The 27,915-nt window shown below is 43.8% G+C and overlaps 1 protein-coding gene across 2 annotated transcripts; it reads left to right on the forward strand.

The window, feature by feature from the left end:
* Nucleotides 1–158: 158 nt before the first annotated feature.
* LOC109909124 (protein KIAA0100) lies at nt 159–27,890 on the forward strand. 2 transcript variants are annotated; one of them, XM_020508062.2, is made up of 39 exons: nt 159–1,080; nt 2,294–2,420; nt 5,536–5,585; nt 5,722–5,866; nt 5,961–6,079; nt 6,191–6,251; nt 6,364–6,550; nt 6,781–6,904; nt 7,002–7,126; nt 7,291–7,358; nt 7,514–7,650; nt 7,869–8,023; nt 8,509–8,723; nt 8,989–9,286; nt 9,465–9,670; nt 9,781–10,858; nt 11,773–11,964; nt 12,178–12,380; nt 12,495–12,613; nt 12,747–12,970; nt 13,304–13,494; nt 13,823–13,922; nt 14,165–14,364; nt 15,238–15,544; nt 16,842–16,999; nt 17,157–17,363; nt 17,950–18,049; nt 19,564–19,743; nt 20,017–20,138; nt 20,489–20,644; nt 20,879–21,000; nt 21,173–21,353; nt 21,620–21,706; nt 22,738–22,848; nt 23,041–23,176; nt 23,908–24,035; nt 24,341–24,442; nt 25,333–25,467; nt 25,915–27,890. In XM_020508062.2, the coding sequence occupies exons 1-39, from the start codon at nt 1,013–1,015 to the stop codon at nt 26,101–26,103; spliced, it is 6,813 nt and encodes a 2,270-aa protein (XP_020363651.1). In that variant the 5' UTR covers nt 159–1,012; the 3' UTR covers nt 26,104–27,890. The 2 variants fall into 2 exon arrangements, with proteins under 2 accessions (XP_020363651.1, XP_020363656.1); XM_020508067.2 differs by having other exon boundaries at nt 7,905–8,023; nt 8,509–8,702.
* The last annotated feature ends 25 nt before the right edge of the window (nt 27,891–27,915 follow it).

Here is a 27,915-nt window from a genome sequence, read left to right on the forward strand (position 1 = left end):
GAGAATTGCCTAACCTTTGCTAACAACTCACTCGTATCATCTTCTAGTGATTCCATTTCTTTGGCATAAAGAGATGAATGACACTAAATAAGAAGTGTTTGGTCCCTTATTAAACGAATTATTGAGTTGTTATGCTGCATAATAAAGAGGGAGAAGCATATTAAATCATTTTTGAATAAACTTGTGTGCACTGATTGAAAATATAAGTGCAATGTAGCTAGGCCAGAGACATCCAGAATGGGTTCAGAGTGAGGCGTTTCGAACTCCGGGAAACAAATTGGTTGGCCATTTCCATATTGACTTTTTGGTTCTGCTCATCGCTCCACTGTTTACGGTTGTGGACAACAATCCTAGAATATGATGGTGCTTTGCTACTGAAAATGTAAGGAGGATGAGAACCCTCCAGACGGGATAAGAACATTTGAGACCGTCAGATTTACAAGAGGTTGAAAAGGGGCTTATATTTGTTAGATAGCTACCAAATTTGCCAACGTTGGTTTTAATTGACGCTAGCTAGTACGTGGCTATTTAGCTAGCCAACGAACGTCGTAGCTAGCTACCAGCTAGTGACTGACCAGTGATATCTGAGTATAGTTAGCTAGCTCGCTACTCGAAACTGTGAGCCAGTTCCAGCTTTCCATTTAACCCGCTAGCTATATCGGTTCCTTCAAACTTTTTGTGTCAGCCAACGTTCGGTAACGACGTTAGCATACCAGTTTGGCCCTGCGAGCTAACCTAGCTAGTGAAGTGTAGCTATCAGATTTTCCAGACTAGACAAGACAGCGTTAGCTGGCATATGTTATTTAATAGCTATTGAATAGTGCCATGATTACACTTCTTTAGCTAACAAGACATAACGTGACATTAAGCTCGAGGCACCTGCATGACAGGTATCTCCGGGATCCAAAGAGGAGCTGAACTGTCTTAATTTCCCACCGTGAGGCATTGAAATCAAAATAACCAGCCCCATGACCACACATTGGGTGTGAACGAGGGGTCAACATCAGGACAAATGTCTCTCCTGCTGATCGTCATACTAGCACTTCTCCTGTTCCTGCTCCTATCTGTTCTACTCTTCAGGTAAGAAAACATGCCGTAACATGGGGGAAGAACATTTTCACACAATATTCCTGTCTAATATACCTTCCTTCTAATGCCAAAACAACTATTGCCAAATCATCAAATAATGCAGCTGTCCCCTTTTCAGAAAGTATCTATGCATACCTTACATTTGGAATACCTGATTCTTTCTACCTCTGAAAATCACTATTCATTTGACTTGAGAAATGTAGAGAACGCACTAAATGTTATAATGGGAATGACTTGGGCAATCAGACAACTGAACTGCTGAAGCTTTGCTGCAAGAGTTGGCTAGAACAATGCCCTATCTTTGTGCACTAACACAAGTGCCAGCCTGTCCTTTGATGGAACTCAATATCTAGGTGGCTTTCAGGTTACGTAACCCTGTACCTTAGAGGCTGCTGCCCCTTATACATAGACTTAATCACTGGCCACTTTATTTTTTATTTTATTTCACCATTATTTAACCAGGTAGGCCAGTTGAGAACAAGTTCTCATTTACAACTGCGACCTGGCCAAGATAAAGCAAAGCAGTGCGACACATTTTGATCAACAAACGTACAGTCAATAACACAATAGAAAAATCTGTATACAGTGTGTGCAAATAGTGGCGAAGTAATTACACTTTAGCAATTTACACTGGTGTGATATGTGCAGATGAGGATGTGCAAGTAGAAATACTGGAACACTCGTAATTTTAATAATGTTGACATATTTTTGCTTTACACATCTCATGTGTATATACTGTATTCTATTCTACTGTATTTAGTCTATGCCACTCCGACATTGCTCATCCTAATATTTATATATTCCTTAATTCCATTCTTTTACTTTTAGGTTGTGTGAATTGTTAGGTATTACTGCACTGTTGGAGTTAGAAACACAAGCATTTCTCTACACCTGCAATAACATCTGCTAAATGTGTATGTAACAAATATGATTTGATTTGAAAATGACACAACTTTGTTGATGGAGAAGTGAGAGACACAGAAGATGTGTCTGTTCTAGAGGTCGACCGATTATGATTTTAACGCCGATACCGATTATTGGAGGACCAAAAAAGCCAATGCCGATTAATCGTCTGTCACCTTGATTAATCGGCCATTCAGATTAATCGGTCGACTTCTAGTCTGTTCAATGTATCATTTCTTTATGATCGGTGACATTATCAAATCATTTGACATGGTATGTTGTTCTCTCTGGTTATTTTCAGATGGTTAATATGCAGCCTGGCGGTACGGTTCTTCCACAACACACTGAATGCTGAGCTGAAGATCAAATCAGTAGGGCTCTTTTCAGTGCATGGAATAAGTATCCAGTTTCAGCCCCAGCACACTCTGGTAGGCTTTGTTCACATTACATTTACGCAAAGCCTTTTGCTTATTAAATGAAATTTAGGGATGTGCATCTTTCCGATACATATCTAGCTAGGTACATGTGCTCCGATACCATACAGGAACAATATGTTTTAGTGTGAAACGATTGTTTGATTAGAGAACGAATCGATGCGATTTGATTCGATGCGTTACGATTAGATGTGCTAACATTTTTTGCATAGACACATTCATTTTCCATTCTAAATCAAATCTGCTGCTGATGTGTGTAGATGGGTGAGAGAAAAAAATCATATTTAATACATTTTCCATTCAGGCTGTAACACAACAAAATATGGAATAAGTCAAGAGGTATGAATACTTTCTAAAGTCACTATATAGCACAATTTTGAATTTCACCTCCATCTGAAAATCAAATGGTTTTGACCGTTTACTGAGTGATTTTCTCTTCTCCTCGCTTTGGCCATGCAGTGCACCTCGCAAAAGTGATTGCTGTCCTTTTATGAATTTATCAACTTGATATACCCTGTATGCTAGATATACCCTGTATATTTAAAAATGACCATATACACTGATTTGTTTAAAGCAAATCCACCAAAACTATTGCTTGATGATAAACCTGAACAACAAAAATAAAATGTATTGTAAGCCCAATTCAGCAGGCAGTGGCAGTCAGTGCCGTTTAAGATGAGGGAGGATGATAATTTTTTTTATGAGCATGGCCTTATTTCTATTACCGTATATTGGATGACTGTCATCCCATACACCCAGCTCAATGTAACATCGATAGGTTTAGGCTACTACATGATACTATAATCTTTCCCTAAACCCATCATGCGGTTTCTACAACCTAGCCTCTGAATTAATGTTTACCACGTAGGTGTACATGTCGAGAAAAAATTGAGTAATCAAGGTGACAGACATTGATTGACACATTCAATTCAACCTTGTACACTCTATCTGTAGCTGTTTTTATGCACTACAGAAGAACCAAGAAATGACACCACAGCTGTCTTTTTGGGCTTGCAAAGAGTTGCCAAGAAAAATCCATATCTCAGACTGGCCAATAAAAAGAAAAAGATTAAGATGGGCAAGAGAACACAGGCACTGGACAGAGGAACTCTGCCTAGAAGGCCAGCATCCCGGAGTTACCTCTTCACTGTTGATGTTGAGACTGGTGTTTTGCAGGTACTATTTAATGAAGCTGCCAGTTGAGGACTTGTGAGGTGCCTGTTTCTCAAACTAGAGACACTAATGTACTTGTCCTCTTGCTCAGTTGTGCACCGGGGCCTCCTACTCCTCTTTCTATTCTGGTTCTATTCTGGTTGCGCTGTTCTGTGAAGGGAGTAGTACACAGCATTGTATGAGATCTTCAGTTTCTTGGCAATTTCTCGCATGGAATAGCCTTAATTTCTCAGAACACGAATAGACTGACGAGTTTCAGAAGAAAGTGCTTTGTTTCTGGCCATTTTGAGCCTGTAATCGAACCCACAAATTCAGATGCTCCAGATACTCAACTAGTCTAAAGAAGGCCAGTTTCTGTTGCTTCTTAAATCAGAACAACAGTTTTCAGCTTTGCTAACATGATGGCAAAAGGGTTTTCTATTGATCAATTAGCATTTTTAAAATGATAAACTTGGATTAGCTAACACAACGTGCCATTGGAACACAAGAGTGATGGTTGCTGATAATGGGCCTCTGTACGCCTATGTAGATATTCCATTTAAAAAATATGCCGTTTCCAGCTACAATAGTCATTTACAAGATTAACAATGTCTACACTGTATTTCTGATCAATTTGATGTTATTTTAAAGGACAAAAAATTGCTTTTGTTTCAAAAACAAGGACATTTCTAAGTGACCCAAAACTTTTGAATGGTAATGTATGTTTTCTGACTGCTGCAAGATGAATTGCCTCTGAGGACATTTAACTTCCTCTGGAAGTTGTCATAATTACTGTGTAAGTCTATGGAAGGGGGTGAGAACCATGAGCCTCATAGGTTTTGTATTGAAGTCAATGTACCTAGAGGAGGACAGAAACTAGCTCTGGCTAAACCATGGTGCTACTCTACAGATTGCTGTTGAGGATACTGTAGATGTTCATTGCAAAATAGTTGTAATAAATTATTTATACACTTTTCAACAGTGCATAGACGACAGTAGGTTGTCACTCAACTAATAAAGTCTATCATTTTAGCATTTGAATGCTGAAGGTGCCACGCACATGCGTAAGATCAGGAGTTTGTGTTTATGCAGGACATCTCGCCCTCACCTAACGTCAACCATTCATGTCAATGCGGAGCTAAACGGAGGTCTCAGCGTTGTTTTACATTTTGAGGGGCGAATGGCGATGTGGTACGGAGCCAAATTTGGCCTCTACATGCATCTGCAGTCGCCGAAATTTGCGTTACACCATCCATACCGCGCTTCCAACCACATTTTCGGAGAATGGTAAATTGGCTTTAACGCAAACCTCTTTTCACACTCGTTTGCGGCAGAATTTAGTGACAAAGTCGCTAAATGCTATCAAAAACATAAACTGTGGCAAAACTTCCCAAAGGCAGCCTGAAAAGTACCTGCATTTTTCGCTGGCCTGTACCAATAAATAATAGCGATAAAGTCACTAAATTGGCAACATTGCGCCTATCTCCGTTGGTCAGTACGTGAAGCCGGGAACAGTTCGCACTTTGACAAGGATACTGATATTTCCTGGGGTTGTTCGGCAGGCAAAATGACTTGCAGATCAATGACTCAACACAGTTACATGCAGTTCGACACTTAAGGAGAGGAAGCATCAGTTGTCACAAAATATGAGAGGTATTTTTTGAAGGTGGAAAAAAATGTTGCTAATATGAGCAAAACATTTTTGTGATTTGTAACGTTTGAATGCTACATTTGGATCGGTTTGGGGTCCACGTACTAATGCACTTGCTTCTTAAACATTTGAATCCGGGACCGATGCGAATCGTTACATCCCTAGAAATCCTGTTTCTATGTCTTCATTGGGAAGGATATTTATTTGTGTATTGTCACACATGGTAGAATATACAACCTTTTTCAACTCGTGTAAGACTACAATTCAGTTGTAAACCAGGTGCATTTCTCCTTGTTTTTATTGCAGGAAATAGACAGGATATGGATTTCAAGCAAACTTTTAAACCAGAACCTGCCGTGAGTTTTTTAAAGACGTGTTTATACAATCTTATACCAGCATATCTTAATTGCATATCTCTCAGCTTTCTTGGCCTTTGAGGGAAAGGACCTGTGAATAATTTAACAATACAAGGTTGTGAACTCTTTTCCTCAGGAGGTGCCTGGCTTTGTGTGTGGGCGAGTCCAGAGTGAGAGTGGACTTGCAGCAGCCTCTAAGACCTCGGGCGCCTAAGAGCCGTGATGGAGGAGAGTCAGGGAAGGTTCCCCTTAGCCCTGCAGCCCTGCGGTTCCTCTCCCAGGTAGGGACAAACACACAACTGTTTATATATACATTTTACTCATTAAATGATTCATGAAAAACAGTGCTCTCAGCTGCTGTCTTTCTGCTCTCAGCTGCTGTCTTTCCATATTGACTCCATCAATGTGATGGTGCTAAACCTAGCCCTGTCAGAGTCTTTATGGTACATGACCACCTCAAGTATCGACTTACTGCTCGACCACCAGGGCAAAAGGTATTAAACCTCCACACACTAACTTCATCTAAACAGATCAGTCTTTTTAGTTTAGCCTGACTATTTACATTTTCATATTCTTCATAACAATTTCTCAAACTTTCATAACAGGTTGGCCTGGGACTTTTCTGTTGGACAGCTAAGCAGTAAAGTGCTTAAAAGCAGTCGATTGGTAAGTGGGGTTTCTTCCCATGTAAACATAGCAATCTTTTAAGTGGGTCTATTTTAAAGAAGTGTTACTTCACAGAATGTATTTCACTGCATTGTCCCAACTCACTGCTCAGCAGGATACATGTCTGGCAGAGGTGTCCCTGAGCCTGGTGCTGTCTGGGGATGTCAGCCTGCCAGAGCTGCGTCCAGGCCGACTGGCCCTGTGTGTGAGAACACTGCTTGCTGAGCTGCACGAGGGCCTGTTCCTCAGCCAGCTACTGCTTCCACCTCCTCCTCTGGAGAGCACTCTCTCTGCAGATGGTGAGAAAGTGCAAAGGGTTGTGTCCCAATGGCACCCTATTCCCTACATAGTCCACTACTTTAGGGAATGTCCCAATGGCACCCTATTCCCTACATAGTCCACTACTTTAGGGAAAAGTGTATCGTGAGACACAGATGTGATGTTATTGTATGGCTGTTGTAAGGTGATTTTGGGAACCATTCGGCAATGCATTATTCACAACCATTTCTCTGTTGTCATTTTCTTCTAGAATGTGAAAAGGACGAGTATATCCAGACTGAAGCAGTGGAGCAGTTTCATCAGCTGGTGCCCCAGAAGGTCAACATGGAGTTTGAGAATACTAGTATAACCCTGTCCATGCACAGCCAGAAAAGGTGAGTTGGTATGAATCATGTGTTTTTGTTATAAAAAAATTAAAAAAAGTATAATGTCATTTTCTTTTTCCTCTGACTGTATATCTGAATCATCCAGACACTTGAACTGGACCCTAAAGTCTCTGAAGGTGGGATATGGACGTGAGGACGAGCAGCTGCCCCTCAGGAGCTTCACCCCTGAGATGAGCTTCCCTCAGAGCAGCCTGGAGCTTCTTCTGGAGGGTGAGTGGAGAGCTGGGCACTGGGAACCAGAAAGATGTGCATCACAAACGACAATCTATTCCCTATATAGGGAATAGGTTGCCGTTTGGGATGTAGCCATAGAGAAGGGAAAGAGAGGGTCTGGGAGGGTGGAAAATAACCATTCTTTGTTTGTGTGTCAACAGATGGGCTTCTCCTCTCCCAGAGCAGACAGAGAATCCTTTGCCTTAACACCCTCAGGACTGTCCTGCAGGTGAGTGGTGTGCTTCGGATTTGATTGATACGGTTACTAGTTATCATAGTTCACCGCATTATCAAAGCTCTTTGTAAATATGCTTAACATTTGACCTCTTGTAAGAAATCCGTTTGATCTGAAGTCTCTTGCTCATCTCCCACTCATGTCCCCAGGTGACATCAGTGGACATTTCAGGGTCAGTCACAGTCAACACCTGCATCATCCACTACCGTCACCAGGAGTTCTCCCATTGGCTAGACCTGTTTCCATGGAAACAGCTTATTCATAGGAAAGAAGCTCATAGAAAGAGGTATGAGCATTTTCAACTGACAAACCAGACCGGAGAATGTCAAGCACACCAGTTCATTGCTTGAAACGGATGTAAAGACAATATCCAACATATATTACTAACCTGGCCAGAAAGCATGATATCTTTTGATTTTGAGACCACCTGAAATCAACTAACACTCCTCTCCTGTCTTCATCTTCATGTTTCTGTTGTGTCTGGTGGTGTATTGTGGTGTGTAGTCCAGTGGAGTATTTGCATACCCTCCCGTCCTACAGGAACTTCCCCCATCTGGACGCCCCAGTGATGATCAGCTCCTCTGTGTCCAATGTCAACGTTTCTGTCCAGCTGGGAGACACTCCTCCCTTCGCCCTGGGATTCATCTCAGTCAGCTCAGGTACAGCACCACACACATACTCACACAGGCCATGGTCAAAATATACTCCCATTGCATTAAAGGTCAAGCATGTTGTTGTGGGAACACAAAGTTTAGTCTTGCCTGGAGAGGAATGACAGGAATGCTAATGGAGAGCAGTGGGTGTTTTTCTTCAGTTCATTCTGCGTTCAACATTGAAGCGGTTTCAAGAGATTAATCATGGTACTTGGCGTGCTGTTGAATCAACCCTTTCCAAACATACAGCCCTGATAGATTAGATAAGTCATCAGAAGTGTTTTTGTAAGGCAGTCAGCTTTTGTCAGTCTGTAACACATTAACTACAATTACTTTATCCCTGAAAATATGGGAATTAAATGCAATATCCTTTTACACCACGGGAATCATCACACACCTACACATAGTGAGTTGAGTTAAAATTGCATCCCATAATATAGTAATGTGATTTGTGATCTTCAGTAGATCTGAATATGTCATGTATAATGTAGAGATGCAGCACCTCCTGGACATCAGCACAAACGCAGAGAGCCTCAAGTTCCAGAATGTTCACCGTCGCCTCGCTCTGTCCCTGGACCACTTCTGGTGGAGGGTAGGCCAGGGGTCCCACATCCAGCAAGCCCCCCACCCCCCTGGCAAACATGTGTGGGGGGAAGCCCTCATCCTGGACTCCCTTACACTGCAGGTAACGCAGGCATACAACAAGGTAGGCATTAACTATTTAGGGTTACTCACTACTACTCCCTGTGGTTTTTCCTCAGTTCCAATGTTGTGATGAAGAAAATCAAAATCAGGAAATCCTACTTTTCTGAAATTACACTCTATTCATAGATCATTGAAATTGACCTACCTCTAAGCTAATAACATACTTTTCCTAATTTACTGTGTTGACCTGATGATCACAGCCCTGATTAGTATTTGACCAATACTACACCAGCCGTTATTTATATTTGCTGTCTCTGTCCCCCCAGGGGAGCTTCAACAAGCCCCAGAGTGAGTCCAGTAGTCATTCTGAGAGTGTGAGTGTGGAGTCCAATCTGAAGGGCCTACAGCTGGAGGTGTCCGAGACCTGTGCCTTGTGCCTGTCCCGCCTATTGGCCCTCTGTAACCTGGCCAATGGCAGGAAGCTGGAGGCCTCAGAGCAGCCAGATGTGGTGCCTGTTCCTGCCCTTGTTGATGGGACAACCTCCCCCAGTCAGGGCGCCTTTTATTTTAAGATTGAGTGTAACCTGGAGGATGTCAATGTGTTCACACTCTCTAATGTAGCAGGTAAGTTAAATGGGAAGTGTTATTTAGGGATGCGTCCCAAACGCCACCCTATCCCCTATATTATGGCCCCTGGTCATAATTAGCGCACTATATAGGGTGCCATTTTGGATGGACCCTTAATCTCCATCTCCAGCTAGGCCTATATTCTGTATGGTAATTGGCTCCTGTCTTGTGTTAGGAGCTGTGTCTTTGCGGGTGGACAAAGTGAAGGCCCAAGGCTCGGCGGAAAGCTCCACATTGTCTGTCCAGGGTGTACGTCTATGTGTAGTGAAAGCTCTCACAGAGACCATGGAGCCCTGCTGTCCCTCAGCCCAAACCCCCAACCCTGTCCTCAGCCTCTCCACCCTGGCCATCTGCTACCACGTCGCCACCGGGAACGTGGAGGTAGCTTACAGTTACTCTTCTTACCGTCAGTCCATCAGGCCTATTCCTTCTTCCTGATTGACGGTGTTATTCAGATAAGTTCATATGCCTTGTCCTCTTCCCTTGTGCAGGTCCAGTGTGAAGAGGAGCTGGCAGTGCAGTGGACGCCATCAGACCACATGTTTTTATATCACCACGTGACAGAGAGCCAGGGTTGCTGGGATACTCTGTATGATTCTCTAGTCCTGACAGAGAGAAGAAATTACGATAGTTTAGCAGATCCTCCAGAGAGTGGATCTACTAAGACTTCTTCAGCCCACAGTACGGTCAAGGACCTGTCTGTTCGTGTAGAACTGGGCAGAACCCGCTTCACAGCCCAGGTGACAGAGCACAACTACCTCCTGCTGCACACAGACGCCCTGTCCCTCTCCACTCACTCCGGCTCCATGAACGTCCGCTCTCCACACATGTTTCTCAACTTCGACGGCAACGACATATTCTCGTTCAAGGGCCTGGAGGTCCAGACGCACCCTGATCAGGCCCTGGACCAACGCCACCTCTTTCCCTTCCTCTCCACCCGACACAACCGTGCCTGGGTGGTCACCTGCCCCTGCCTGGCTGTGGAGTTCCCCTACCAGTACAACTTCTCCAACACCTTTGACAAGTTCATCAGCGTTCAGAAGTGGCTCAAGTCCTTGCACAGCAGCCCTGGTCAGACCCCAGGCCCTCAGCGCCTGCCCCCAGACCTGGTCTTCAAGATCAGCCAGTTCTCTTTCGTCTTCCTGGATGACGTTTTCGAGATCAAGCTGAGGGACAACTACGAGCTGATGAAGGATGAGAGCAAGGAGAGCTCCAAGAGGCTCCAGCTGCTGGACAAGAAGGTGGCTGACCTACGGAAGCAGCACGGAGAACTGCTGCCTGCCAGGAAGATAGAAGAGCTGTATACGTCGCTAGAACGCAAACACATAGAGATCTACATCCAGCGCTCCCGTCGCCTCTACTCCAACACGCCCATGAGGAAGTCTCTGCTGACCTGGACGGTGTCCGACTTGGAGCTGGTGTCCCTGGCCGACCAGTCCTTCCATGGGCCGGAGCGCGTCCGCGAGCATCTGAGGGACATCGACGGAGTCAGCCCCTTCCCCAGAGACGGGCTCCCCCTGGTGGTCCAGTGGTGCCGGGCAGTCACGTTCAACCTCACTGCATTCCTAGGTGAGTGATGGGTGTGTCCCAAATGGCACTCTATTGCTTATTATAGTGCACTACATTTGACCATTGTTCCATACGTTAATTATTAATATTGATACTATTTTTGTATATACACACACTACCGTTCAAAAGTTTGGGGTCACTTAGAAATGTCCTTGTTTTTGAAAAGAATAGCTCCTTTCTTTGTCCTTTTAAAATAGCATCAAATTGATCAGAAATACAGTGTAGACATTGTTAATGTTGTAAATTACTATTGTAGCTGGAAATGGGTGATTAAAAAAAAATATATATAAAAAAAATATATATATATATATAAATTTATGGATAATCTACAGAGGCCCATTATCAGCATCCATCACTCCTGTGTTCCAATGGCACATTGTGTTAGCTAATCCAATTTTATCATTTTAAAAAGGATAATTGATCATTAGAAAACCCTTTTGCAATTATGTTAGCACAGCTGAAAACTGTTGTTCTGATTAAAGAATAAAACTGGCCTTCTTTAGACTAGTTGAGTATCTGGAGCATCAGCATTTGAGGGTTCGATTACAGGCTCAAAATGGCCAGAAACAAATAACTTTAGTCTGAAACTCATCAGTCTATTCTTGTTCTGAGAAATGAAGGCTATTCCATGCTCAAAATGGCCAATAATCTGAAGATCTCGTACAACGCTGTGTACTACTCCCTTCACAGAACAGCGCAAACTGGCTCTAACCAGAATAGAAAGAGGAGTGGGAGGCCCTGGTGCACAACTGAGCAAACGGACAAGTACATTACTGTCTAGTTTGAGAAACAGCCTCCTCACAAGTCCTCAGCTGGCAGCTTCAATAAATAGTACCCGCAAAACACCGGTCTCAACGTCAACAGTGAAGAGGTGATACATATATCATTTTTTATTATTTCTCTCCCTGTGACAGTGAGAATCCGGGACTATCCTCGTTATTTGTTTGAGATCCGGGACTGGGAGCTGTCAGGCCGCTTGATCGGGACAGAGCAGGACGGGCAGGGCCGGGCTCGCCGAAGGCAGACTGTACCACTTGGCCAGCCATGGGGCGACATAACCGTCCACAGGAACATGCCACCACTCAAGTTCTACTGCGATTTTAAATGTAAGTAAAGTGTTTCAATGAAGCACAATCCTCATTTTTTTGTGATGATTTGTATTTATTTTCAACAATAGGCAACAGACACATAGCGGACGATCACATAACTTTGTATGAATTTGTTTGATGTAGTGTCATCCAATCTCTAAACATATACTGGCAGTTGTGCAAATTAAACTCTTAACTATTATTTTCCCATCTCCTCTTCTCTCCATGCAGCCAATATATCCTTGTACACTATAGTGTGGGGGCCTTGCTGGGACCCAGCTTGGACCCTGATTGGCCAGGTGGTTGATCTGCTGACCAAACCCACGGTTGACCCCTCCCCTCCTCTGGCCTGGTGGGACAAGAGTCGTCTGCTGGTACATGGACGCTGGATCATGGACATAGAACAGGCCAACCTCCATCAGCTGGCCACGGAGGTTAAAACACGGAGTCTGAGCAACACTTCTTAGCCACTTACTGCCTCTGAAAAATGTGTTGCCTGAGAATTAGGATTATCTGCAATTGTTTGACATAATTTTGGTCTTTTGTAGGACCCCTATAACACTACAGAGAACATGCACTGGGAATGGAACAAAGTCAACTACGAGTGGACTCCAGGGCAGTTTGTCTTCAAAGGTGACATGGATGTCAACGTCAGGACAGCCTCCAAGTAGGTGGCAGACTGAAATCTGGCTTTCAAATATCAGAAATTCTGCAACCGGCTTCACCTGTGAAACGTTTAGATTTTCATGTTTCATGAAATTGTTCATAATTTGATTAAAATATATATTTCTTGTTCTCAGGTATGATGACATCTGTTTCCTGCACCTGCCAAATCTGTGCATGACCCTTGACCTCCAATGGCTTTGCCATGGCAACCCCCATGACCATCACGCTGTAATGCTCTGCTGTGCAGAGAATGTAGCTGATGTGACATCAGGACAACCTCACGACTCCTTCAGAGCCTTCCGCTCAGAGAACCTCAACCTCTCCATCACCATGGACCTCAACCAACACTGTGGCACCGGTGAGGCGGTTGAGCAGTTACCTTGTGATAGCTGTGTGGCTTGGCTTTTTTCCAGGTTCACTGAGGAATTCTCCACAGAGGTTGCATCCCAAATAGCACCCTATTCCCTATATAATGCACTAATTATGATCAGTGCCCATAGTTTCCATGAGTCAGGCTCTCAGTCAAGTAAGTCATTTAGGTAATAGGGTGTCATTTGGGATACTGTGAACGCTTGTCAAATCAAGTCTCTGTATTTAGCTTGCATGCGATAATGTTTTGTTATTCATCTTTAAATCATTAGCTCTAATGTTGACAGTCTGTTTATTGAAGGCATTTGTTTCTCTCTCTCAGAGCCATGCCAGCCCAGAATCCTCCTGTACAGCAGTACCCTGCGCTGGATGCAGAACTTCTGGGCCACCTGGACCAGCGTTTCCAGACCCATCTGCAGAGGCAAGCTCTTCCACAGCCTCAGACCCATCCGAAAGAAGCTGGGCCAGCACTACAAACAGATGTCCTATACAGCAGCCTTTCCTCAACTACAAGTGAGTAAACCACCAACACTATGCAACACGTCCCAAATGGCTCCCTATTCCCTTTATAGTGCAATGCTTTTTACCAGTAGTAGTGCACTATATAGGGAATAGGGTGCTATTTGAGACCCATACACTCACTGCTTATGTTCAGCCTACACCCAAAGAACAAAGCAGACAAATCTTTTTGTCAATATAGGATAAAATTGACATTTTTAAAGACCTTCTTATATGTTCTATTTTTACTGATTCCATGTTTTCAGAGCGCGCTGTCCGTTGCATGGTCTTGTTACCTCCAATGAGCGCTAACATTTGAGATTTGACTTTGTCTCCTCCCCAGGTGCATTACTGGGCCTCCTTCGCTCAGCAGAGGGGCATCCAGGTGGAATGCAGCAAAGGCCACGTCTTCACCAGAGGGGCTCAGAGACTCATCCCACAGGGTAAGAAGAGAGGGCACAACACGGGCATAGAAATGCCACAAGCTATTTACACACTCAAGCAATGGTCTAATTGGTTTTTATTTTAATGTTTGCTTCTCAAATGACACCCTATTCCCATATACTGTAGTGCACTATATGTGGAATTGGGTATAAATTGAGACTGAGTTGTTGAGCAGCCTGTCTGTTGGTCTATCCAATTGTCTGTGTGTGTGTGTGTGTGTGTTGTCTGTCTGTTCTCTCAGCGGGCACGGTGATGAGGAGGCTGATCTCTGAGTGGAACGTGACCCAGATGGTGTCAGAGCTGTCCCTGATGACGGTGCACCTCATGGCCTCCACCTGGGACGAGACGGCTGACCACCAGATCAACGCCCAGGTGAAGAAAACCCACCTGCTCGGCCTGTCCTCCCTCAGTTACCAGCGCCAGAGCAACCGTATGGAGGAGGTAAGACAATGGGGAGCAGTAGCGGATTTAGGTATAGGCGGCATCTTGCCGGGGGTGTCACAGGGCACCCGCACAACAACAAAAAACACATTTGGAATGGTGACATTTGCGGGATCGGTTTTCTATCGCTCTTTTGCACGTCACGTCAATGAAGTCATGTCACCGTGTGGGACTGTGGGTCAATTATTCTTGTCGGAGTGGGCGCCCTGATTCTAGATTGTGAGCTAGGCAGGCTACTGCCTGGGAAGGTCTCCAATTCAGAAGTACGATATGGGGAGGGGGGTAGGTTGACCTCCGGTCTCCCCGCTGGATGCCCGAGGTAGGTGGAACGGGGAATCTTATCAAATAGCGCACCTCTAACTTTGTACAATTAGTAATGCAATTAGTTGAGCAATTTAGTGTGTTTCTCTTGTTTGAAGTGCAATAGTGTAATAATCATGTTCTCTTTAAGTGTGTTCTATTTGTGTCTTTTGTTAGCAATAGGGTAATGGTGTAATTTGATTCTCTTTTTTTATTTGTGTTTATATACTACAATTTGTTTCAATTTGTCTTAGTTACTTTTTGAAATTTATGAGTCTTATTTTGGTATATATTTGTATAGCCCTTGATGGGGAGGGCATGGTAGACACCCCAAAGTTGATTGCACAGGCTGTGTCTCCATTTGCACCCTATTCCCTATGTCATTGACTACTTTTGACCAGGACCAATAGGGCGCAAGTTGGGACGCACACAGTAGCTTCTTAACCATTAAATTAATTATATTTGTTCTGGCTCTGTGTTTCAACCCTTCATTTGTAGTTCTCCAGTCAAAAGGTGAAGCTAGATCTCTTGTAAAAACCTGAAGTGTAATGATGGTGTTTCTCATTGTGACAGGAGGGGAACCCAAAAGATGAGGCAAATGCCCCCTACACCCACAAGCTGTGCCTGGTTGACCTGCGAGCCTCCTGGACCACCACTAACAGGAACATAGCGTTCGGTCTGTACGACGGCTACAAGAAGGCAGCCGTTCTCAAGAGGAACCTCTCCACAGAGGCTCTGAAGGGCCTGAGGATAGACACTACACTGCAAGCTGCCAAGAAGCTCAAGCGCTCTTTGTCCAACTACTCCGGCGGCCCCAGCACGGCCCCCTCCACCCCAACCATGCCCAGCACCAGCCGCCCTGAGAAGAGCCAGCACGAAGGTAGGAGAAGTGCAGCCTAAGTTGATGGTATTTTATGGTATTTTCTTTTTAAATATATATTTTGAAGGTATTTTCAGATTGTGTTGAACAGATAGTGATCGAGGATGACAGTGGGGAAAGAAAGAGGGATGATGTGTCAAAGGCCACTAGGCCGGTTTCCAACCCATGTCAACACTGTAGATACACTATACAGTATATACAAAAGTATGTGGACACCCCTTCATATGATTGGATTTGGCGATTTCAGTCACACGTTGCTGACAGGTGTATAAAATTGAGCACACCGCCATGCAATCTCCATAGACAAACACTGGCAATAGATTGCCCTTACTGAGAGCTTGGCGACTTTCAACATGGCACCGTCATAGGATTCCATCTTTCCAATAAGTCAGTTCGTCAGATTTCTGTCCTGCTTGAGCTGCCCCAGTCAACTGTAAGTTCTGTTATTGTGAAGTGGAAAGTCTAGGAGCAACAAAAGCCTAAGATCACCATGCACAATGACAAGCGTTGGCTGGAGTGGTGTAATGCTCGCCGCCATTGGACTCTGGAGCAGTGGAAAGGCTTTCTCTGGAGTGCTGAATCACGCTTCACCATCTAGCTGTCCAACGGTCGAATCTGGGTTTGGCGGATGCTAGGTGAAAGCTACCTGCCCCAATGCATAGTGCCAACTGTAAAGTTTGGTGGAGGAGAAATAATGGTCTGGTGCTGTTTTTCATGGTTCCGGCTAGGCCCCTTAGTTCCAGTGAAGGGAAATATTAACGCTATAGAATACAATGACATTCTAGACGATTCTGTGCGTCCAACTTTGTGGCAACTGTTTAGTGAAGGCTCTTTTTCTGTTTCACCCGTGCACAAAGTGAAGTCCATACAGAAATGGTACATTCAGATTGTTGTGGGAAGAACATGGCTGGCCTGTACAGAGCTCTGACCTCAACCCCATCGAGATGGGATGAATTGGAACGCCGACTGCGAGGTAGGCCTAATCGCGCAACGTCACTAATGCTCTTGTGGCTGAATGGAAACAAGTCCCAGCAGCTATGTTTCAATCTAGTGGAAAGCCTTCCCAGAAGAGTGGGGGCTATTATAGCAGCAAAGGGGAGACCAACTCCATATTAATGCCCATGATTTTGGAATGAGATGTTCGACGAGCAGGTGTCCACATACTTTTGGTCGTGTAGTGTATGTATGTATGTTAGAGGCTGCAGTATTACTGCTAGGCCAGCCAGGCCACATAAAGCGTCTTTGAATAGAATTTACTGAGTGTTTCTTCAACTCTTCCTTCCTCTTCACTCTGCAGGGACATCCATGCTGCAGAAGCTGATTGAGGAGACTGATAAGTTTGTGGTGTTCTCAGAGGAGGACTCTGGTGTGAGTGATCAACTGTGTGGCATCGCTGCCTGCCAGACAGACGACGTCTACAACCGCAACTGGTTCATCGAGCTGGTCAACTGTCAGGTACAACTGACAACTAGTCTGGGAGTTTAGGTTCATGGCAAATCAGATTAGGATTGTAAGGCCCAGTGGGCCAATCACACTTTTATTTGCCCCCAAATGTAACAATGTTTGCTAACAGGACCCAAAGTTATAATCCTGCTCTGCTGTCTGTCTGTAGATGATGCTGCGTGGCACAGAGACAGCTGGCTGTGTGCTGGTGTCTGCTGCCAAGGCTCAGCTGCTGCAGTGTGAGCACCACCCGGCCTGGTACAGCGACACCCTCAAGCAGAAGACCACCTGGACCTGTCTGCTTGACGGCATGCAGTACTTTGCCACCATGGAACCCAACCCCTCAGAGCAGGAGGACTGGCAGTTGTGGCTTGAGGTGGGCCAGTGAAAACATTAACAGGCTCTTAAAGATGCACTATCCAGAAATCACTCCGCCATTTCCTGGTTGCTAAAATTCTAATAGTTTCTAATTTCAGTTTGTGATAAAGCAAGTATAGTGTAGAGAATCATAGATCCCAGCAGTGTAGATGGTACAATCTTTTCCATAATCAAAAATATTGTATTTTCAGCTGTTTGAAGCTGGTGTACAAAACAACAAAAGGAAAAGACGCAAAAATGGAGCTTAAGAAAAGGGAAGCATAGAAATGGCGTGCATAGAACAGATCTACCGCTTCTTAGACTTTCTTTCAATTGAGTGACAGATCAAAAACGCTCACTTTTCCATGTGAATTTGGTCAGGTCACCCAAAAGCTTTAACAAGAACTACCATAAATGATCATCTGTAGCGTTGAATGATGATGTGTTGTGTATGGTTTACATTCGGGCTCGAGTCCAAGTTGCACGACAGAGTATTTTTTATAGTAGGTGCATAGTAGAGAGCATATTTGTATCTTTCAGATTCAGGGTGCTGTTACAGCTTTGACTGTGTGTCTTTGCCTTGGTTGTGCATGGTGCGTCTGCAGGTGAAAAACATTGAGGAGCACAGGCAGCGTCACCTGGACTCAGTGCTGGAGCTGATGGAGAGTGGCCAGGCTGTTGGAGGCATGGTCAGCACCACAACAGGTACTGCTGCTCTTCGCACATACTCTACTTCATGAAATGTTTAAACCCTGGCCCTTCAAAACTGAAATTCTCATCTTGATGTGAATCTTTCCTTAAAGTGAAATTCCATATTTAAAAATATATATATATTATTATCTCCAGCACCATGCCAGTGTCTACATAGTGCATTCGGAAAGTATTCAGACCCCTTGATTTTGTTGTCCACATTTTGTTACGTTACAGCCTTATTCTAAAATGGATTAAATAAAAATATCTCAATCTACACACAATACCCCATAATGACAGAGACATTTTTTATATTTTTTTTTATTGTGCAAATTTATATATATAAAAATTCAAACATACCTTTTTTAACATAACTATACATATCCTTTGCTATAAGACTCAAAATTGAGCTCATGTGCATCCTGTTTCCATTGATCATCCTTGAGATGTTTCTGCAACTTGATTGGAGTCCACCTGTGGTAAATTCAATTGTTTCGGGGCACAGATCTGGGGAAGGGTACCAAAAAATGTCTGTAGCATTGAAGGTCCCCCAGAACACAGTGGCCTCCATCATTCTTAAACGGAAGAAGTTTGGAACCACCAAGACTCTTCCTAGAGCTGGCTGCCCGGCCAAACTGAGCAATCAGGGGAGAAGGGCCTTGGTCAGGCAAGTGACAGTCACTTTGACAGAGCTCCAGAGTTCCTCTGTGGAGATGGGAGAACCTTCCAGAAGAACAGCTATCTCTGCAGTACTCCACTAATTAGGCCTTTATGGTAGAGTGGCCTGACAGAAGCCATTCCTCAGTAAAAGGCACATGGTAGCCCACTTGGAGTTTGCCAAAAGGTACTTAAAGGACTCTCAAACCATGAGAAACACGATTCTGGTCTAATGAAACCAAGATTTAACTCATTGGCCTGAATGCCAAGCATCACGTCTGGAAGAAACCTGGTACCATCCCTATGGTGAAGCATGGGGGTGGCAGCATCATGCTGTGGGTGATGTTTTTCAGCGGCAGGAACATCTCTGGAGAGACCTGAAAATAGCTGTGCAGCAACGCTCCCCATGCAACTTGACAGAGCTTGAGAAGAATGGGAGAAACTCCCCATATACAGATGTGCCAAGCTTGTAGCGTCATACCTAAGAAGACGTGAGGCTATAATCACTGCCAAAGGTTATTCAACAAAGTACTGAGTAAAGGGTCTGAAGACTTATGTAAATGTGATATTTCAAATTTGTATTTTTTTATAAAGTTGCTAACATTTCTAAAAACGTGTTTTTGCTTTGGTATTGTGTGTAGATTGATGAGGGGAAAAATATATTTAATCCATTTTAGAACAAGGCTGTAACATAACAAAATGTGGAAAAAGTCACGGGGTTTAAATACTTTCCGAATGCACTGTAAACTGAAAGTGTTTATGTTCTGTAGTTAACATCGTGGCACTTAAGACTTTTTTAAGTGGTATATTTACCCTTTAACTTATGTGTCAAGGTAAATGTAACACTTCCTCTCTGTTCTCTTTGAATCCAGACTGGAACCAGCCGGCCCAGGTGAATGACACTCAGCAGGTCCAGCGTATCATCTCTCGTTGCAGCTGTCGCATGTACTACATCGGCTACAGCCACGACATCGACCCTGAGCTGGCCACGCAGATCAAACCTCCAGAGATACGGCGCAACGAGAAGGAAGACCTGCTGAAAAAACAAGCTGGTAAGGCACCCCATAGAGCTCATATATGCACTATTTTATACAACATTTAATACAATATTTCACAATTTTTTTATCAGTTTCTAGAATGAACTTTTTCCTGAATTGAATCCTGTTTTTTGGATGCCAAAGTCCATTATGTTCTATTTAATTCTGTGAGGCAGCCGACATCTTCAAATACAGTGTCAGAACATGCTGACAATGTTGCTGTAGTGTTATTCAGTGTAAAGGCTTGAGCCTTTCGACTTGGTGTCTTTCCCCCCACTTCACTATCAGGGGCTGTGGACACCTTCACCCTCATTCACCATGACCTGGAGATCTCCACCAACCCTGTGCAGTATGCTATGATCCTGGACATCGTCAACAACCTACTGCTGCACGTTGAGCCAAAACGCAAGGTAACGAGATGCCTCAACATCTGACTAGGCAGTGTTTTGTCCTATAGCATATGCAACTGTATACGGGGCAATTACTAACTTCTACTTAAGTCGAATTTTCACTTAGTCATGTATTGAGGTCAGTGGGAGACAAAGTGAAAATTGTACTTGAGTGGAAGTTCGGATTCACCCCTACTGTATGGTAGCTGAGGTCTCTGCACTGTCCCTTATGCATCCCAAATGGCATGATATTCCCTATGTAGTGCATTACTTTTGACCAGGGTTCTAAATAGGCAAAAGAGGGAATAGTGCCATTTGGGATGCCTCGTGTCCTACCCTCTGACCATGTTGTGTGTGGGCTCTGTCCTCAGGAGCACAGTGAGAAGAAGCAGCGTGTGCGTTTCCAGCTGGAGATCTCCAGTAACCCAGAGGAGCAGCGTAGCAGCATTCTACACCTGCAGGAGGCCGTAAGGCAGCACGTGGCCCAGATCAGACGCCTGGAGAAACAGATCTACTCCAATATCAGGGTGAGCCATTGGAAGGACTGACTCACACTCTTCTCATAGGCCTTGTGTGGCGAGGCAATGGCTGATTTCAGCACTGTTATTTGTGAGGTGAAAACCAAAGGTGATGGCAATTCCTAGTTTACTTCATCCAATTATAATCTAGAGAGGGATTAAAACACATCCCTGAGTTACAAACCCCAAAGCACTGAAATATCTACTTGAGTATATTTGACCTGTGTGGTGTGACCCCTCCAGGCCCAGCCTGAGGATCTGAGAGGAGATGAGCTGTCAGAGATCAACGTGAGGCTTCAGAACCAGCTCAATCAGGAGAAGACTGACATGCAGATGAAGAGTGAGGAGCTCAACATCCTCATCAGGTCAGCCCAACACCGCCACAGACACCATTCAATGCCAAGTCAAACTACCGAACACTTTCACCACACCATCTTTTCAATGCCTAGGAAAACTACTCGGCCAGCCATGGGAAGTTCTGAGATACTGACTCATCCTCTCCTGTGTTCTTCCCTGCATGTCACTCTCTGATCCCAGATGTTTTAAAGACTTCCAGCTGCAGAGGACCAATAAGCTGGAGCTGCGTAAGCCGCCGGAGGACGTGAGTGTGGTTCGCAGGACAGAGATCTGCTTTGCCCAGGCCCGCTGGTGTCTCACTGAGGAGGATGGACAGCTGGGCATCGCTGAGCTGGAGCTGCAGAGGTTCATGTACAGCAAGGTGAGCAGGGGGCAGGGAGGACACTGCTGCTCTGTCCTAACAAGGAGATGACCATAACTCTTTTGATACTGTGCTTTGGCTAGAGAGCTGGGCCCATATTCACAAAAAGTCTCAGATTAGGAGTGCTGAAATAGTATCTGTTTAGCCTCTTAGATAATACGATATGGACAAGGGATACCTGATCCTAGATTAGTACTCTGAGATGCTTTATGAATGCGGGCCCTGATGTTGATGCTAAACATCTGTTAAACTGTCTCCTTCCACAGCTGAACAAGTCAGATGACACAGCAGAGCATCTCCTGGAACTGGGCTGGTTCACCATGAACAACCTGCTCCCCAACGCTGCATACAAGGTCAGGAAATGATGCTTATCTCTGACCTTTTCTTTGGTAAGGGCAGTCAACAGCTCATTTTTACAACCGGTGGCGCTATGAACCTGTGAAGCTTACAAATATTGCATCTGAAAGGGATCTCTTATAGTACAAGCCTTTTTGTTGAGTTTTTCAGTCTTTTGTCAGAAACAAGACGTTTCCATCTCCTGCTGTTACTGATCCAATGATTCCAGGTCCTATTGCACCCAAAACGTGCTCACAAAGACCTCCTAAAGCAGTGTTTGCTTGTGTTGATAACTCTCTACTTGGTTTCCTATGTGCAGCATGTGAGGGTATGTATGGTGCTGGTACAGTAACTGGGTGTTCATGTCACTGTTGTTGACACCATCATGCTTATCCAGTCAGCATCACGGAAATCCCTCTCAGAATATAATGTATATGTCCCAAATGGCACCCTATTTCCTACATAGTCCACTACTTTTGACCAGAGGCCTATGGGCCTTGGTTAATAGTAGTCCATTATTCATGGAATAGGGTACCATTTGGGACGTATCCTTTGTTATTCAACATTGCATGTCCACCATGGGACTGGGTCATTCCAATGCCCACCTCCAGTCCTTCCTCTTATTGCGTGCTCCACACTGCATTTGCACCGTCATCTGAATGTTTTACGGTACCATGTCTTACGTCACTGTGTAAGTCAGGTTTGTTTTCCAAATGTTTTCCTGTTCATATGGGAGGAAAAATCCATGAATTGATTCATTTATCCTCCTGCTCAGCATTCATGCTGTATGGAGACATTTCAGATTCATTTTATTGTCTTTACAGAATATGCTGTATTCTGAATTAAATTGGTTTCCGAAATGACATGAAATATATTTTTGGTATTTCTGCTTCATGAATCAGCAGTTAGGAGCATGGCGTTATTCCAGTGGTTATTTTGGCTGCGTCCTGAATGACACCGTATTCCCTATATAGTGCACTACTTTTGGGGCCATTTGGGATGCAGCCTCTGTGTTGTGACTTTTAACTTCATGAAACCTGTCTCCTAGGTGGTGTTGCGTCCTCAGAGCCCGTGTCAGTCTGGCCGTCAGTTTGCCCTGCGCATCTTCAGTAAGGTCCGCCCCCCAGTGGGAGGCATCTCAGTCAAGGAGCACTTTGAGGTGAGGAGGAAGCATGTGATCATAACACTAGAGATGTGTTAACCTGTTTGATCATAACATTGAAGATCTCATAACATATGTGATCATAACATTAGAGATGTCTTAATGTGATCATAACATTTTTAATTATGAAAGCATTGGGAGCATACAGGTAGATAGTGTTTCTCTGTTGTAATGTGTTTGTGTCACCAGGTGAACGTGGTTCCTCTCACCATCCAGCTCATGTACCAGTTCTTCAAAAGGATGATGGGATTCTTCTTCCCAGGAAGGAATGTGGAGGAGGAGGAAGTTGCTGATGAGGAGGACAAGTCCCGAATGGTCACTACTGGTGTGTATTGCCTCTACCTGTTAGCATCCTGCCCAGGGCGAGTACATCAAGCTACAGAAGCAGAAGATAGGTGCCTGCCCTATGGGCCATTCTGACTCGGACAAGGCTTACTTACTTACCAGTTATTGACGTGCAACAGTCATGCTGTACTATATACGTTCACTTGCCCTCAAGTCTCCATCCATCCTCTACATGTTGACCAGCCTGAAATCCACACCTCTCTCCACCCAACCAATCAATATTAGTTTCCATTATCGTTGCCAACTCTTCAATACCACACATGGTATTGGATTGGTAGTTGCTGTGTAACCCTTGGTGGCTATTAATAGCCTGGGTCTACTGTGACCTTGAGGGCTGTGTGAGACGGTGCATCCCACATGGCAACCTATTCCCTACATAGTGCACTATGACCCTGGTCAAAAGTAGTGCACTATAAAAGGGATAGGGTGCCCTATTGGACATTTTGCAGAGTTACAGGAGTATAGGGTGTGGACTCTGAGGGGTGGTGGAGTCATTCAGAGGTGGTGGTGCTGCTGCTGTCTTTCTTGCACTCACATCCACACTTGTTTTTCTTCCTGGCACTGGTTCTACTGATTGCGGCTATTTCAAAGAAGGGTGTATAACTACAATTACTATGTTATGTGGTTGTTTTTCCTACTACACTTGCAGTGACTTGTAAATCGCTCTGGATAAGAGTGTCCGCTAAATGACTAATGTAAATTGTATCTCAGGCATGCCTGTCATCAAGCCTCGGCAGCTCTCGGAAGACACCATGGGGGTCATGGGCCCCAGCAAAGGGGTCACCCAGGGCTTGAACCGTACATCTGGGGTCAGGAGGTCCTTCCGAAAGGCTGTTGAGGTATTTGTTTTTTTAGTTTAGTTTTTTTACGAGAAATTCGAGAATATGTATCTTTGTGTTGATGTATCCCCAATGTTCATACAGCCTTACTACGTTGCCACCCAGCTACATCTGCTGGGGTAATTGGCTCGTTGTTTTCACAAGCACTTCCCAATTTTCTTGTTATATACTTATTTTGACCAGCGCTCTATGGGCCTTGTTTAAAAGTACTGAACTATGATGAGTATTTAGGGTGCCATTTCAGATGCAGCCTTAGGTCTTCCATACTGTATTGAAACCGAAGTATGTCTTATTTCCCTACCTAGCATCCTGTAGATGACATCGACAAGATGAAGGAGAGAGCAGCCATGAATAACTCCTTCATCTACATCAAGATCCCCCAGGTTCCCCTGTGTGTCAGCTATAAGGTAGGTATCACCATGTGCTGAAGTTAAGGGTAGCAACATTTCTGGAAAATCTGGATATGTACCAGAAGTTGTCTGGATTTTGCAACTAGCTAAAGGAGAACGGTACTCAATTCTTTGATTCAAGCCAGTTATTGATTCTATATACATGTCGGTGTGTCAGTGAGTTCATAAATAAACATTCCCCTCGAAGAGAGATGTTGCGGCAGGGTAGCCTAGTGGTTAAAGTGTTGGACTAGTAACCGAACGGTTGCAAGTTCAAATCCCTGAGCTGACAAATTCCCGTTCTGCCCCTGAACAGGCAGTTAACCCACTGTTCCTAGGCCGTCATTGAAAAAAATAATTTGTTCTTAACTGACTTGCCTAGTTAAATAAAAGTTAAATAACAAATCTCACTCAGCCATTATTAGATGAAGAGGGATGTCATCGTGATTCTGTGTTGACCCCATACCAGGTCACATGTTTTGTTCTCAAACTGGAAAAAATACCTCAACATCTGGTGTGTTGTCATGTGTTTTATCTGTTTGTATATTAACCTTCTCACACTGTTGGCTTTTTGTGACTTGGACGTCGTTTTTAATCTTCAGATTTTTCGATTTCATGTCTTCAGAGATTTGCAAAATAATAGTTATTTTCCAATGACAGCATTGTCTTGCATTCCAGATTACATAATCCCATAGCTGATTTGAGTAAATGTTTAATCAATCTGAATGTTTAATATTGAAAATGTAATATTTGTGTATGAATATGTAATATAATTAAATGGGAGATAAATAAACACAGACATGTAATGAAGATATGATTATTGTAGAATTATATGAACAACTGTTGTACTTTTTAACTCCCAGACAATGATGTTTCATTATGTATTTTGTGCTTGTGTGTCCACATAGGGAGAGAAAAGCAGTGTTGACTGGAAGGATCTGAACCTGGTTCTACCCTGTCTGGAGTACCACAACAACACGTGGACCTGGCTGGACTTTGCCATGGCTGTTAAGAGGGACAGCAGGAAAGCACTGGTAGCACAGGTACTGCACTGAACCCTGTCCCGCTTATTACTAACCCAACCATTGTGGGGTGAAGTTCGCCTAGATACAGATCTAGGATCAGCCTCCCCTTCCCCTTGACCATTATTTGGGGAAATACCAAAGTAACCCAGGGTCAGCATATAGGGGCAACTTCATCCTACTCCATACTGCACAGAACCCTGGCCTCTCATTACCAACACGGTCATGTCCTACAGTAGCAGTTTGATGGCAAAAATGGCACTTCATGATGTTCCAAGCTGCCAAAATGCCAATCCCTGCCTAAAGCTCTCACAATATAGATATAGGTTACTTCAGTCATATGTCCTATATATTTGGCACTTTTTCCTTTTCACATCCATAGATGCTAAAGGAGTTCCTGAACCATATGTTATTTCATATTTTCTGAAGTGACCTATGGCATGTGTCCTCCCCTCCCTCTGTGTGTAGATGATAAAGGAGAAGCTGCGTCTGAAGCCGGCGTCGGGCTCTGACTCTCGGAGCAAGGCGTTTGAGGGGAAGTCAGACAGTAGCATGCAGCAGCAGCAGGAGGAGGATGAGAAGGCCCGACTCCTCATCGGTCTCAGCAGCTCAGACAAGAGTTCCAGCAAGAAGAGCATCTTCAGCCGACGCAAGTGACCCATAGGCCCACATACACTCACACTGAACCAGTACTGTACTGGACCACTGCGCTCTAGTCTATGGAAGTGTCCCAAATGGCACCCTATACCCCACACAGTGAACTAGATTCAAACAGGGCCCTATGGTTCCTGGTCAGAAGTAGTGTAGTGTACTGTATAGAAAATAGGGTGCCATTTGGGATGCAGTCTATGGTAGCTACAGTAGCACACGCCCAGGGAATCATGGAAAGGTCAATGTCTTTACTTGCGTATTATCTGATGACACTTGACCTGGTTGAATACTGTATGCTCTGGAGTGAAGATAGAGGTAGCAGGTCATTATGGGGAACAGAGACTGATAATAAAACACACCCTGTTCTTTCTTACCTGGAGGGGGACAAACTACGGCCTGCGAGCCAAGTCCGGCACGCCAGCCAATTAAATATGGCCCACGATGGCTCAAATGATTATTTTAGGATAAACTACTCCAGTCCATATTTGAACGTGCAAAACTATATAGAAAGTATGTAATAATTCTCTCTCAACTGCTGTCCAATGAAGCATGTATTTTCATGTATGACCAGGGCCCATATTCAATGTGTCTGAGTAGGGGTGCTGATCTAGGATCAAATCCCCTCCTGTCCATATAATTGTATTTGTTATGATCTAAAAGTAACAACTGATCCTAGCCTAGATCAGCACTCTTTTTCTAAGAGGTGTTATGCATACGGGGCCCACTTCTCTGCTAAAAACATGCCAGGGTCTTATTGACCAAATGTATCTTTGTTTTCTTGTTTTTGTTTTTTGTGCCATACATTAAACATTTCATTTTCATTCAATGCATCACACATGGTCCTGAACTTTCAGAATCAGCAGCCTATACTTGTTGCATTAATAGCATGACTGGGGTGATGGGTATTTTATTTTAGTTTCACTGTCTGCTCATTTCCCCTGTAAATCAATTAGAACATTTCATAGTTTATATGTTGACTGTCTCAAATTGCATCCTCTTCCCTATATAGTTCACTACTTTAGAGGATAGGATGCCGAAGTAGTGCACTTTATATTGGATAGGATGCCATTTAAGATGCAGCTAATGTGATTTGTTGAGAGCATTGTTTCCTGCTGGTTCAGGAATACTGTATCCTCAAGCAAATGTAAATCGGGTAGATTGGAAAACATTTTAATCTCAAATGAAAGCACCTTGACAACCATAGAAATGCTGTCTGTTGCAACAGTTAGAAATGCCTGATTCACTAGTACAGGGGAGATATATTCTAGCCTTGTACTTTTATTATATTGTTGGAATTTTACTCAAGTCTTTATGATACTGTCACACTGACTGGGAAGTGCATCCCTGTAAAAGATCACAAATATATAATTTGGTACCCTGCATGAGACTTCTCCAACAACATATATGCCACAGCAGACTTACGTTTTATACTGCAGTTCCTAAACATATCTGTGCGAAAATATGTTCTTGTTTTCTATTTTATGGCAGTTATTCTGTCCGCTTTGATAGTCTCTGCAAAAATAATTTTGTTGCAGCTTGTCTTGATAATGTTTTGAAATTTTAACACTACAGCACTTTTTAAGCAAAGTATTTTCAGATATTTTTGTAACCATGGTTATTTCTTTTCAATCACAACTGTACCTACACCTACTGAGTTTGTTATTCAGTTACAGCTTCCTTAAAGTGCAAGATGTCAAATATTTCAAGAAAAATTGATTATACCTCAATGAAATGAGCGCCATATATGTAACTATAAATGTTTGTCAATAAAATAGTTGTTCTAATGTCTCTTATAACTGAATGTATCATGTATGTTCT

Source organism: Oncorhynchus kisutch, linkage group LG18 (genome assembly GCF_002021735.2).
Source record: "Oncorhynchus kisutch isolate 150728-3 linkage group LG18, Okis_V2, whole genome shotgun sequence".
Taxonomy (NCBI): domain Eukaryota; kingdom Metazoa; phylum Chordata; class Actinopteri; order Salmoniformes; family Salmonidae; genus Oncorhynchus; species Oncorhynchus kisutch.